At 40.8% G+C, this 14,238-nt stretch overlaps 1 protein-coding gene across 12 annotated transcripts in view; it reads left to right on the forward strand.

Annotated features, from left to right (window-relative positions):
• MAP4K4 (mitogen-activated protein kinase kinase kinase kinase 4) overlaps positions 1-14,238 on the forward strand; it is a 190,346-nt gene that overhangs the window by 156,586 nt on the left and 19,522 nt on the right. For 5 of the 12 annotated variants that reach the window (XM_040454073.1, XM_040454075.1, XM_040454074.1 and 2 more), the window contains 10 exons: positions 1,513-1,746; positions 2,679-2,785; positions 4,466-4,617; positions 5,289-5,386; positions 6,178-6,186; positions 7,426-7,601; positions 8,386-8,506; positions 9,566-9,757; positions 11,833-11,950; positions 12,273-12,443. In XM_040454073.1, coding sequence (XP_040310007.1) covers positions 1,513-1,746; positions 2,679-2,785; positions 4,466-4,617; positions 5,289-5,386; positions 6,178-6,186; positions 7,426-7,601; positions 8,386-8,506; positions 9,566-9,757; positions 11,833-11,950; positions 12,273-12,443 — 1,378 coding nt within the window. The remainder of the gene's footprint in view (positions 1-1,512; positions 1,747-2,678; positions 2,786-4,465; positions 4,618-5,288; positions 5,387-6,177; positions 6,187-7,425; positions 7,602-8,385; positions 8,507-9,565; positions 9,758-11,832; positions 11,951-12,272; positions 12,444-14,238) is intronic. The other 7 variants (XM_040454070.1, XM_040454076.1, XM_040454079.1 and 4 more) reach the window with 5 other exon arrangements.

Raw genomic sequence — 14,238 nt, forward strand, 5'->3', positions numbered from 1 at the left:
GACCAGACCTAATAAGCAAAGCATGTGTTTGTGGGGTGGGGGGCGTTAGGGGACAGGGAGGAATTTACATGCAGTCAGCAGTGTGTTGATTCACAGAAGAGCTGAGCCACAAGCCAGATTGTGAAGAAAACAGTACAGGTTAAAAGGGGGGAGAGGGAAGGGAAGAGGGACTAGTACAGTAGGTTTGTTTAACAACATTTGGATGAAGAGTCTAGGACTAAACTTTTTATTCTGAAAGTTAAACTTACAACAAATAGAAAATTTTTATCTATTTGGCCACTAACAGTTTAGAAAATAGGAGTTCCTGAATTATGTAGGCTACTTTTATATTAATGATTATAGTCTCCCTTTTCTTCTTTTTACCTAAAGTTGCTTTGGGCTGAAACCTATGCTTATGAAAAAATTCTTTGAGGAGACTGTTCACATAAGATTCTATTTTTAAACCCAATTTTTATTATAGTTGTAGATAATGCTTTGTTTCACATTTTTCCACCTGAAAATTTTAAACATTTAAGCGGTCTGGGATTATGCCAGTAAGTGGTAAGTGGAATTTGTCCCTCTCCTATGGGACTTATTCTGAATCTTGCATTTAGAAAGGTTGAGCCAATTGTGATTTGGTATTTTTAGTTCTCATTAAGTGCGTTGATATAATAGATAGCATAGCTGGAATTATATAAATTGCAATCTAATATAAAATACAGATTATTTCAGAGATTATTTTCCCAACTTAAAAGCAACCAGATTAACTCAGGTGACAAGTTGTTGTTAACATTTTTTCAATTGTCAAGTAGAAGGCATACTCCAGTAGCAGCAGCAGAGGGAATGATAGTATTGAATATTCCTAAAGAAACCAAAATTCCTTTTTTTGTAACTACTGTGAACATGTATAGCAATCTCTAAAGCATGAGTGTTTTATGACTTGAGAGAAGAAAGAAATAAAATCGGTGTTTTTGAAAAGTTGGCTGTTTTTAAGTTGTATTGCTGTAGTCTGCCAACACATAGGGGTTTGTCTTTGCTCATTAAATGTGTTCTGTGGTTATTTGGTCTGAAATTGTACGAGACCAGGTGATGTGAGGATGGATGGATAGGTCTGCATGTATGGCAGTGTCTGTCTTGTGGTTTTTCTTTTCTCCCTCTCTCCGCCTGTCCACTCTCTGCTTTGACGTGGATGTGCATGCAGCATGTTGTCCTCCCTTTTAGGACTAGGAGTCTGTGAGGGTTTTTTTGTGTGATTTTGTTTTGTTTCCTTAATCTTTGTGTTTACTGCTATCTGTAATGTTAGTCTGGATATTAAAAGAGTTTTCTTTATAAATGTAAATTTGCTTTTTTCTATATATTGTGTTCCCCAGACTGCTTCGTCCCTTAGAAGTATAACTGTTCCACTGCTTGGCTTACCGAGTACTGTATTGCCCCAGTTTGCCTTCCCCTACTTCTCGTTTTGGATTTGGTATTGACCAGAGAAGCGTTTTATGCAGAACGCATTGAATGTTTTGTGTTTTGTTTTCTTGTAAGGTACAGTGGTCCCACCTGGCATCTCTCAAGAACAATGTTTCCCCTGTCTCGCGATCCCATTCCTTCAGTGACCCTTCTCCTCCCAAATTTGCACACCACCATCTTCGCTCTCAGGACCCATGTCCACCTTCCCGCAGTGAGGTGCTAAGTCAGAGTTCTGACTCTAAGTCGGAGGTACCTGACCCCACCCAAAAGGCTTGGTCTAGATCAGACAGTGACGAGGTGCCTCCAAGGGTAAGAAGCAGAAAGACAGATGTGTGCTTCTTTTTTCCATTTTGTTATTTAAAAAAAAAATTATTTATTTTAATTAAGGGTATGATGGCTTCACCAGAATGAAGGGGCAATGAAACTTCAAAGGAACTTTTTACAGTGGGGAAAGTTCCATAGTTAGGCAGTTATATTCAGCCAGTGGCCAGTTAGCTTTTTATGGTTGTTGTTAGTGCTATACTTAAACACAGAGTAACAGAATAATATATGAGTAAGTCTATAAAGAATATACTTCTAGAACAAAAAGAATCAAAGTGTATTTTAGCAGCTGTCTTACACATTTATACAAAAGCTATAAATTGTTTTGCAACATTAATGATTATCAAAATTTTCAGAAAAGGTCTTTTAAGAAAAATTTAACATAAACATTTCCAAAAAAATGATTTTGTTCTTTTTAAATTGAGGGATTTTTGTTTTTCAATTTTTTGTTTTGTTTTTGGTAGTTAATGGTGAAGTTAAATGAAAGGCACTTTTCCATTTCGTTAATTTTTCCCTCCACTTGGAATTTGCTTCCTCTGAATATTTTCTTGCTTCCTACCAGTCTTCATTTCCTACTGATCCGTTTGTAGACCATTGTTTGGTTTCTTTGAGCTTATTTTTCTGATTCTCACATTATCTCAGCAAAATGCTTTGTATGTCCCCTGCCACTAAGCTTCAATACAAACATCATTTAAATGTTACGGAAGTGTAGAAAGGCTGTTTGTCCTGGCTCCTTTGATGCCTTTGACTTAAATTTTCTCTATCATATTGAATCAGTGGAGGGCATAGAAGGATCAGGGAGAGGGGTAGTGATAGTAAGGCTCACATAATTCAGACTGTTGTAAAAATATGTTTTGGTAGGGAAATATTTTTTTCTTCTCATTTTCAATAATTTAATTGCTGTATTTTTCTACCCCAAGGTTCCTGTGAGGACAACATCTCGTTCCCCTGTTCTGTCGCGTCGGGATTCCCCACTGCAAGGCAGTGGACAGCAAAATAGCCAAGCAGGTCAAAGAAACTCCACCAGGTAAGAGAAGAGGGAAGCTTAAGAATAGGTTTACTGCACAGAATATTCCATCATACTTGTTTTCATAAAAATGCTCATAAACATGGAACCATCTGGGGTAAAGAAATCATCAGTTTATAAAAGAAAAACTGCCAGGAAATCCATTATCATGAATAATAGCAAACTGGTCTATAGTGAAAAAAGAGTCTGAATCCAGTTGTATGTTTGGCAGTTTTAAAATGAAAACTTCCTGTCTGTGTAAGGGCAAGTGGAAAGAAAGGCAGGGAAGGCAGGGGAGAGTCTGAGACAATTGTAACCTGAGAGAGTTTATCCTCTAAAGGATGTCCTAATGCCTTGGGAGTGGTATGGAAATCACAAACGAAAGAAAGTGCAGGGTTGACTTGCAGTCTGTAATAAACTAGTGAGTTAACCAAATAATATTTTCAGGTTGTAGAGCTGTTCTGTTACTTAAAATAGCTAAACAGCTATCTAAATTTGAATTTAACTTAATTAAAATTCAATATAATTAAAAGTTATTTTCCTTAGCTGTGCTAGTCCCATTTCACATGCTCAGGAGCCACGTGCATGTTATACTACCATGTTACACTACTCAGCTACAGAGTGTTTCCATCCTCTCTGTGATTTCCATTGGCCAGTGCCGTCCTAGGAGAAGGAAAGGGCACTATGTTGACTATTTTGTACTTGATCACCGCCAAACCTCTGAAGTTAGCCTTGTGCACATCTAGCCTTTTAGAACTTGAAGTGCTAAGATGGAAGACAGGCCAGAAGCTGCAGAGAGCTTTCTTAGTCCTTAAATGATCAGGGTAGACTGTGGGATTCTCCTGTGATTGAGTCTCTGTATTAATTGTAACCTAGCAAACTTGTGCTCTGATTGCATCCGTGGCCAGGGTACATCACAACCTGTGCTTTCTGTCATGTTTCTAACACAGCCCATACAAGGGAGTATGCTGCATAAGTGTTGGCCCTTGAAGGCACTGATGGACAGTGAGAATAGTATAATTTTGTGTGTGATTACATAAGTAGAGTTTTTTATAATAAGAAACTGAGTTTGTAGCTGTGACAGAAATAGTAACGCTTTTAGACTGAACAGTAGCATTTCCTGTCAGTTGTGATGAAGATGTGGGGTCTGCTAATGGTAGCCTGTCACTTATAACATTTTTGATATGAGATTATCTGGGATACTTTGTATACCCAAAACCAATGTGACGTGTGTGAACTATACTTGAATTTAAAAAAGGATCTGGGAGATAAAAAGCCATGAATAACCTAATTAACTTTTGGTGAATTTAATGTTAAATGCTGTTTTATTTATTTATTTTTTTTAATTTTTTTTTTTCAACGTTTATTTATTTTGGGGACAGAGAGAGACAGAGCATGAACGGGGGAGGGGCAGAGAGAGAGAGGGAGACACAGAATCGGAAACAGGCTCCAGGCTCTGAGCCATCAGCCCAGAGCCCGACGTGGGGCTCGAACTCCCGGACCGCGAGATCGTGACCTGGCTGAAGTCGGACACTTAACCGACTGCGCCACCCAGGCGCCCCAGTTAAATGCTGTTTTAATGTTAAATGTTGCCATTTTTTTCTCACCTAGATTTCAAAGACATCGATGGACACATCGCGCATATGTTTATAACTTGATCTTGGCATAATGCATTAGCTTTTCTCTTTTCTTTTCTAACAGCAGTATTGAGCCCAGGCTGCTGTGGGAGAGAGTGGAGAAGCTGGTGCCCAGGCCTGGCAGTGGCAGCTCCTCGGGGTCCAGCAACTCAGGATCCCAGCCTGGGTCCCACCCTGGGTCTCAGAGCGGCTCTGGGGAGCGCTTCAGAGTGAGATGTAGGATGCCTTTGTTTTTCCCTTCCCTCATTAACCGTATTGGATTATGATAGTGTATTGGAGGTTCTTTTTAATCATGTAAAAAGGACTATGGTTTTTCCACAGCTGCATACCACAAAGCAATGTTTCAGTACAGGTTGCTAATGCTACCATAATTTTAATAATAGAGTTCACTTTTGAGAGCTTACACATGCCTCTCATTGTGAGCACTTTATATGCATAATCTCGCTTAATCCTTAAAATGACCCCAAGAGAGAAAAAGAGAGAGAGAGAGAGAAAGAAATGTATTGTGTCTCCATTTTACAGATTAAAGCAACTGCAATTTAGTGAGATTGATAAACTTGTCCAAGATGATTAGCTAAATGTCCGAGCTGGGATTTGAACCCACTTCTTAGAATGTAGGCTCCCATCCACTCTGTCATCATTATTGGTTATTTTAACTGTCAAAATATTAAGTTAGTGAAAGTTCCCTCCAGTATGTCATTGACATAATGTAACAAGGTGTTATGAATACATGCTAAGCAGAGTCAGGTCTGAGTGTGAAGCCTTGAGTGGGGCTAGCAGGAGTGGGAGGGAGTAGGAGGGGAGAGAGGCAGAGGCTGGGTGGGCTGGGTCAGCTTTATGTGACGCACTTCTCTATGTTTATCCATTTCTGCTCTTGAATTTCACAGCGTCATCCAAATCTGAAGGCTCTCCATCTCAGCGCCTCGAAAATGCAGTGAAAAAATCTGAAGATAAAAAGGAAGTTTTTAGACCTCTCAAGCCTGCTGTAAGAATTCTACAAAATCAGTTTTACTTATTCCAAGCTTGAATGAGATCTCTTAAAAATATGTGGTTGAGAAGCTTACAGTCTTTTCCATGGGGCCCTCTTACAGATTTCAGGACTTAGAAAGAGTGCCATGTCCTCACACATTTGTGCACACTTATATCCCACCATTATAGTAATTTTTTTTCAAAAAGTACAAAAGAAAGAAAAGCCTTTTTATTTTTACCTCTTTGCTCAGCGTTAACCTTTATGTATTCTTGCTAAGTTGGGTATTTACAAAGTGGCTTAAAAAAAAATTTTTTTTTTTAATTTATTTTGAGTGGGAGTGGCAGAGAGAGAGAGAATCTCAAGCAGGTACCACGTTCAGTGCAGAGCCCTATGTGGGGCTCAATCCCACGACCGTGGGATCATGACCTGAACTGAAATCTGAAAGTGTTGTCTGACAATGTCTGACGCTTAAACAACTCAGCCACCTAGATGCCCCAAAACTGGCTTTTAGACTAAATTTTTTTACATTAGCTTCTTTCTTCAATTCACCTATTATTTAAATTCTGCCTTTTGGTACCAGAAATGACGGTTTTGACTTCCTCATACTTGGTCTTTGATCCTTGTTGCATTAACTGACCATGTAACTGTGCCCATTGGGGGGTTTTAAGCCTTTTGGAATTTTGATTTCTTGCTTGAATTGATTTCTGTACTTCCCCTCACTCCCCTCTCTCCCGTGCTTCCTTGTGCTGTGCATTCTTCATCACTGATGGCTTCTCCGGCTCACTGAAATTGCTACTGCACTGAAGGGTGAAGTGGTAAGCCCCGTCTCTGAAAGATTCTGCAGCAGAACAACATTCCAGCTGCCTCTTCATTTTAGCTTATAATCCATCCACATTTCCTTTCTGCCCTCAACTTGCCTTTTTGTTCTTTTCTAGAATTCAAAAGTCCTAGACTTCTGCTTTGTCTTTTTAACACAGAATTTACTGCATACATTTATTATTAAATACAGCTTCTAAAAATAACTTCTTAAAAAGCTACAGTTGTAATTATGAAATAGTAAGACCCAAGGTCCAATACACTCTTATTTCAGAGGCTTAAGCTCAAAAAAGAACAAGATCTTCTTACCTGTGGAGAAGGAAACTCAGTTGGAACTGCTAAAAAGAAAAAGGAAAAGTGACTACATAGCCTGCTTTTAAAAAAAGTCATTACTTCCAAATGTAATTCCCAAGTAGAAACTTCAGACTTTTATATGAAAATGTAGAGTATAAATAATAATTACACTTAAAAATTATATTTGGATAATTGAGTGAATATTAAAATATCTCAGTATGGAAGAGTAAAGGGAAGCAAAGCTCCTTATGAATGATATCTTTGAACGTGGATTTCCGTTCTGTCTGATGTTCGTATTTGTTGGCAGCGTTGCAGGGAAGTGTGGGTAAGGTGGCACCAGGGAAGTGTGCCTCACCTCCTGCCGACAGCAGCATGCACTGCCTGCACTTTCTCACTTTCTGTGTCATGGACCCTCTTAGGAATGTGGCGAGTCGTTAACACTCTGTGAAGTGAGACATGAGTAATATACTCACTTTTCTTAGCTTTGAAATTGTTAAAAATAAAAGAGTTAAAAATAATGAGTTCACCAAATAAAAACTCCCAGTCAGCCCTTTTTAACTAAAATCTTGCTTTCTGGATAGTTTTCTCGAGAGAAGACTTTGTTATATGGGCAGAACTCCAGGGATTTGCCTTCACACATTTGTTGATCTAGAATTTTACATTAGGGTTTTTAAAAAACACTATTACCTTATTGTAAGCAGATTGTTTTTTATTGTTGTGAGATTTGAACTGTGTGCAACATCTTTAGCTTCTTTTCTATCGAAAGCTTGAAGAGCTCACCTTCTTATTAATTATACTGGTAAATACAAAATAGTTTTACAAAACCGATACTGTGGCTATCTTATCAGTAGTTAAAATGAAGAATGTCTCATAATTTGCTGTTTTCTTCCCACTGCCCCCTGCGTGTGCCCCTTTGCCTTACTCCTTTTTGTCCTGTGCGTTAGGATTTGACTGCACTGGCCAAAGAACTTCGAGCAGTGGAAGATGTGCGACCGCCACACAAAGTGACAGACTACTCCTCATCCAGTGAAGAGTCAGGGACAACAGATGAAGAAGATGATGATGTAGAACAAGAAGGAGCCGAGGAACCCACCTCTGGACCCGAGGACACCAGAGCAGCGTCAGTCCTTGGTGTATTTTAGAGAGGCTGAGAATGTCTCCACTGAGCTTTCTTTCCATTAGGAACCGGTTTTTTCTAAACCTATCCTGATTCTATGGCCATTTAACATTTAGTTCTCCTGGATTCAACAGCAGACAGCCTTCATGTTTTTCCCTCTTCTGTGTGTGTGTGTGTGTGTGTGTGTGTGTGTGTGTGTGTGTGCGCGCGCGCGCGCGCCTCTCCCCAAGACCCCAACGTGTATTTTATTTTATTTTTTCTTTTTAATTTGAGGAAATGACAGAAGGGAAGTTTCAGTTTGATTGAACCACGTTAACCATAAGAATTCATCCTAAATTTTTTGCTTAAAAACAGACAATACTGGCAGAAAGGTCTTTGTTGAAAGGGAAAAGCTAAGCATTTATTTTCCTTGAGGAAACTATATCTGTAGCCTGATCTCATCTTACGCCTTTGGGAAGGTGGAAAATCTTTTTTTTTTTTTTTTAATTTTTTGGTTTTTTTAAAGTTTTATTTATCTATTTTTGAGAGAGAAACAGAGAGAGTGAGCAGGGGAGGGGCAGGGAGAGAGGGAGAGAGAGAATCCCAAGCAGGCTCTACCCTGTCAGCATGGAGCCCGATGCGGGGCTCAAACTCACACTGTGAGATCAGGACCTGAGCTGAAACTAAGAGTAGGACTCTTAACCGACTAAGCCACCCAAGCACTCTGGGAAGATGAAAAATCTTAAACAGGATGTTTTCTGCTCATGGGATTATTATGGCCCTTCACTTCTGAATTTTGTTCCAATAGGTCATCTCTGAATTTGAGCAATGGTGAAACAGAATCCGTGAAAACCATGATTGTCCATGATGATGTAGAAAGTGAACCAGCCATGACTCCATCCAAGGAGGGCACTCTAATCGTCCGCCAGGTACCTGTGTCTTCTCTTTGTTGTTAGAGGCAGAGCTTCTCCTGTAGTCATTAACCCACTTGCTCATTCACTCACTCATGCTGTTTCTACATCATCATCTGTTTTCATGTTAACAAGACCCAGAGGGTAGAGTGTCGGGGGCTAGGGAGGCAGGTATGTGCTGCATGCCAAGAAGGTAGCTAGCGGTCTTCCACCCCACATTGCTGCTCCTCTGCATGTTTTGCGGCAGCCCTCATTCAAGCACCACGCCGATTCTCACAGTCTGTGTCTGAGCAGTAGAAAAGCCACATGGAGTCCTTCAGCAAGCTTGCAGGGCGAGGAGGCAGACCCCGGTCTGTAGTGGGGCAGCCGCAGAGGTTCTGCAGAGAGCTCCCAGCTCTGGGCATCCACAGTGCTCAGCAGGAGCAGCCCTTTGACAGGAGCAGTTGAAGAGCGGATGAGCCTCCTCAGTCACAGGAGGGCCTCATGGAGCAAAAGGGTTGGGAGGTCTCGCTTGTGTGTTCCAAAACGTTAGTTTCCTCACTTGTTGAATATTAAATGTCGGATTACTCAGTTTTACAACTGTCTGTTCATTTCTTAGCTTAGAAGACAGAGAAGTGATGCGCTTCCCATGACTTAGAACAGGCGCCTTTCTAGTGTTTTGGACTTTTCCTGAGTGTGTTTCATGCAATGGCAATGCATTCGGATGGAAAGTGGGAAGAAGGCGGAAAAGACCAGGATTCAGAGAAGCGACAGGGTACTCTCTAGGGCTTTAGATAGATTTTTAAAGAAACAAAAAAGGCTAGTGGTTTTGGTAACAACAGCTAGTGTGGCAGATAAACCAATTAAGCCGTCACCGCGCAAGTCCTGTGGCCACCAGATGAGGTACTTTGAATTCTGTTGGCTCAATGTAGGCATTTGGCGAGGAAGTGTGAACAATTTTGGCCAGTTTCCTCCGATCTTTCTTTGATGATTTAACAGTTTGAAAAGTCACACAGCACCATTAAATCAGTTATCAGTAGGGTCATAGGGAATTTCAGCAGCGCTTGAGCGAGACGAGTGTGCCTGTTTTTTCTACAGAGTACAGTTGACCAAAAGCGCGCCAGCCATCATGAGAGCAATGGCTTTGCCGGTCGCATTCACCTCTTGCCAGATCTCTTACAGCAAAGCCATTCCTCCTCCACTTCCTCCACCTCTTCCTCCCCATCCTCCAGCCAGCCGACACCCACCATGTCCCCACAGACACCCCAGGACAAGCTCACTACTAATGAGGTATGTCTCGCACCACAGCTGGCTGCTTTCATAGGGTTTGACCAGCACTGCCTAGTAGCTAGTTTGCAGAGGAGACCTTTCCCACACCCCTCACCCCTCCCTTCCCCCTGCTTTCTTCTGTCACCTACCCTTCTCCCCAACCCCAAGTAACATGTTTCAGATCTGCATACAAATCCCTTAACCCTAGATCATTGTCCCTCCAACTTGCCAGTTCACTGTTTACTTTTCTCTAGATGAGTGTAGTTGCATGGCTTTCTTTATTCAGTTTATTTTTTAAAAGTCTAAATAAAATGATTGCTGTGTTCTCAGATCCATACGTATTTGGCATGAAATTCTTGTAGCCGTTTGTGGAATTTGCCTTTTTCATTCTTTTTATCTGATAAGTAAAATATAGAAAAATTTGGTTAAGCAGACTTGGCCTTATCTGGACACACTTGTTATCCTGTACAGGAATCTCCTTCAAACAGGGCTGAGTTGCTTTTTGTTTCTGATGGGGGGGTATCGTTGGTTGGTTACTGATTCGTTTTCACCAACCCTGTTAAAAGGATGTCTTTCCTTGAAATCCACCTTCATTCAGAGTTTAAGAAAAGGCCAAATGATTTTTAGGGAAATGTAGAAAATTAGGATGTTAAGAAGAGCAAGGGTCTGAGCATGCTTTAATTTAAATTTTTGAATGGGAAATCTGGTGTGCTCGTTTGAAGGCTTGGCTGTGGTGCTCAGTCTGGGTGCTAGTTGGGTGGTGCTTTGCTCTTTGGAACAAGATTATGCCCCAAGTGCAGTGACATAGTCCACCTTGAGCACCCTGTACTAAATTAAACAAGTGGTTTGATTTCTTGGGAGGTTTGGTTTAAATGCATTTGTCTAATGGTTGAAAGGAGGTTGAGAGTGGCATGTAGCTTCAGCCAATCTTGTTAATGTAAACATTTAACTGCCAGCCTGTCTCTACCTGCTTCTATTTTGGTTCCCTTGTTAGAAAGAATCAGAATAATCCTCTCCCCCTGAGGAGCAGGGGCAAGTCAACTGCTTCCAAGGTGGGCTTGCATCAGATTGGCCATCGGATGGATTGGCCATTGATCACAGGATGGGGTGGGAAGCTTGCCAGCAGACAGCTGCGTGAAATGGGAGGAGAGAGCCTGGGAGCCTAGGCAGTCTTGGGCTCTAGGACATAGTGTCTCTCAGCTGCCTGTGGAGGGCGAAAGGTTTCAGGACTAAAGCACTTGATCAGAAGTGTTCTTTTTTCTCCAGCGATATATCCCACCTACACTCACATTTCTCCTTATATTTATATTTAAACTTTGCTCCATTTTGCTCTAATGTCCAATATTTACTATAACCCTTAACTCACTAAACTGGCAAGTTTATTTTTCCGTTTGTTTTGTTTTTAATTGTCATTACATTTCCACTTAACAATTTGTTTCACTTTCTTTGTGTTTTGTTATTTTTTTTTTGTCTTAAGTTACACTATTAACCAAAACACTAGCGTTCCTAAAAGAGCGAAAGTATGTGCCATATCTTGTTGTTTGCACCTTTCACTAATGAGCCCCTGTTTGATATGGGTTTACTGATGATGCACCTAAAACGGTGGTAGCCAAAGCTTCTGTAGCTTTCTGGCAAGAGGCTCACTTTAAAATAAATAATACAAAGCAAAGATTTGCCAATATTCCAACATATATTAATTGGCTTTTTTTGGGCAGAAGAATAATGTCAGAAATTGATGAAGTGAGATAGACATTTCAAGCCTGTCCTTTAGGAGTTTTTATTATCATTATTTATTAAAAAAAAAAAACAACTTGGAGCATGAAGTGTAGATTTTGTTGGTAGCTCACAGCATTCCTGTCTTAGATGAACAGTACTTCTGAAGAGAGATGTAGCTTTTTGGTGGTTCCAGGTCGAACAGCCTATTGTCGGGCTGTGTTGTGCACATGCAGAGGCACCCCTGAGAGCATTTGGGGGGAACGATGCAGGAGGGATAGGCCTTCCTAGTGGGAAATCATGCAGTGTAGAAATGGATTGAAATGTTGTATGTTCATTTTTTAATGTCATTTGTATTAATAAAATTGAAATTTACATTGCAGACTCAGTCCGCTAGTAGCACACTCCAGAAACACAAATCTTCCTCCTCCTTTACACCTTTTATAGACCCCAGATTACTACAGATTTCTCCATCTAGTGGGACAACAGTGACTTCTGTGGGTAAGTAAAGGAGCAACAAGAAAGCAGCTGACAAACAGGACTTGGTCACTTTGTATTGGTCTTTCTGATGGCTGAGGCATGGCATGGTGGTTGTTTGCAGGCACAGACCTCGGATACAGAAACACCCATCCCGCTTGCATTGCCTTATTTGCAGTGAGCTGCATAGTCAGTTTCCTTTTCCCATATACATTTCTTACAAACTTCTTTTTCTTGACAAAGGGTCCGTTACAACATGTGAATATTTACTGAGGTGTAGCAGGGGAGGGAGGCAAGTGCATTGTTTGTGTGTACAGAAAATAATTTAAAGTATATCGTGTTCTAGTGGGATTTTCCTGTGATGGAATGAGACCAGAAGCCATAAGGCAAGATCCTACCCGGAAGGGCTCAGTGGTCAATGTGAATCCCACCAACACTAGGCCACAGAGTGACACCCCAGAGATTCGTAAATATAAGAAGAGATTTAACTCCGAGATTCTGTGTGCTGCCTTATGGGGTAGGTATTGTACTGCTACTATGACTCTCTTTTTTTTTTTTTTTTTTTTTAATTCTGAAGGGTGGACTGGTCTTTTAGAGAAGTACTATTTTGGATAGTTTGGGGAGTTTTTAAAGGGTTGTTAACAGATAAGTTGGAAAACTTTTTTTTTTTTTTTTAATGTTTATTAATTTATTTATTTTGAGAGAGGGGCAGGAGGAGACAGAGAGAATCCCAGGCAGAGCATGGAGCCTGATGGCAGGCCTCAATCTCACAACCATGAGATCATAACCTGAGCTAATATCAAGAGTCAGACGCTCAACCTTCTGAGCCACCCAGGTGCCCCTGGTGGGAAGACTTCTGCGATGCCCACCCTTGTAACCTTTTCCTAAAGAATCATGTAGGCACGTGTATGTTCATGCACTTGTTTCAGTCAACGGCTAACCTCCTATTTCTTCACGTAAAGAAAAAACTAGAAAGATGAGAAAGACATTGGAGTTGGTCCTTATTTATAGGGAGAATGAAGAAATTTGTTGGATTGCAGTTTGATGTTTTTCCTTGCCCTTCATGACTTGGGCCTCACATGGAAATGAAGTTTTTAAAAGCAGTTTTTTACTGGCCGGAGTCTGCAGAAGCAGACTGTTGTACTGACTTTCTCCGTTGCCTGTCTGCAGTATTGGTGTAGCATATTCACAACCTAAGACGCCACAAAAGACTAAGTCTGCCATACACAGGACTACACCCTCTCATGTTCTGAACCTGGCCTCTCTGTCATCACCTTCCTTGCTCCCACAGACAGAACCTGTCTTAGAACTTGTCTTCTAGTCCCATGCTGTGTTTTTGTTCTTATCCTGCCTGAACCCCAAAATCTGTTTTCAGTAGGGACCCGTTTCTAATCAGAACAGTGTCTCCTTCCCTTGACATTACAAATGTAAGTAGACAGAAGACATGCGATCCGTTTTGGTTGAGTGCGCAGCATGTCTGTCCAATGACTGCTCTCCTGCCCCTTTCACCAGCTCCTACTCGGTCTTCTCCCGAGAGGTTCAGGAGAGTCCTTTCCCCTTTGCGGATACACCTGCTTTCTCTTTCACTTTTTGAATTCTGGGTTTCTGTCCTTGTCACCACTGAGTATCTTAAGTCTCCTATATCAGAAGGCCTTTTCTGTATTGACCTTGTAGGTAAAGGTAACAATAGCCACTTGGAGGGGGATTACTAGGATCATGTGAAAGCAGCTGGCACAGCATTATCACCGCATGGCACTGTTAGTGTTGCTGCATGAATGCCAGTTGTGATCACATCATGGAATGGAGTTCCATCATGTCCTTTCTTTTTAAAGGCCTTTTGTGGGGGTGTGTATATCATCAAAATTGATACATTATATTTAGTGTAGAAATAGTGTTAAGTAAGTTAATTCTTTGGAAATTGGTGAAATAATTTTTATCTGGAACGTTTGCACTTGGTAGCAGTCTTACACTGATTTTACACCAATGTCCTACAAAGTGCTGGACTCTGTTCTGTGCCATTAGCTGATTTAATGAAAATCCTCCTTCTAATGAACTTCTTTAATACCTCAGAGAATAAGAGAGTATCCCGAGCTTGTGTTTTTAAAAATGTGGTAGAACTTTCCGTTTTATCAGTATGTGGAAAGGAGTGATAGGCAAGATGACTTAAAGTTGAAATGCATTTCTATAAATCCATGTATTTGAGTTGCTCCTTGGCTCGGGGCACATCAGTGATGGGTTTCCTTAAACTGCCTGCTAAGCTAAAAAGTAAGTTAAAAAAACAAGCCTTTTAAGTTAAATTTAAAAATAAGCTT

The sequence above is a fragment of the Herpailurus yagouaroundi genome, unplaced genomic scaffold (assembly GCF_014898765.1).
Source record: "Herpailurus yagouaroundi ecotype Mexico unplaced genomic scaffold, PumYag 210, whole genome shotgun sequence".
NCBI classification, from domain to species: Eukaryota; Metazoa; Chordata; class Mammalia; order Carnivora; family Felidae; genus Herpailurus; species Herpailurus yagouaroundi.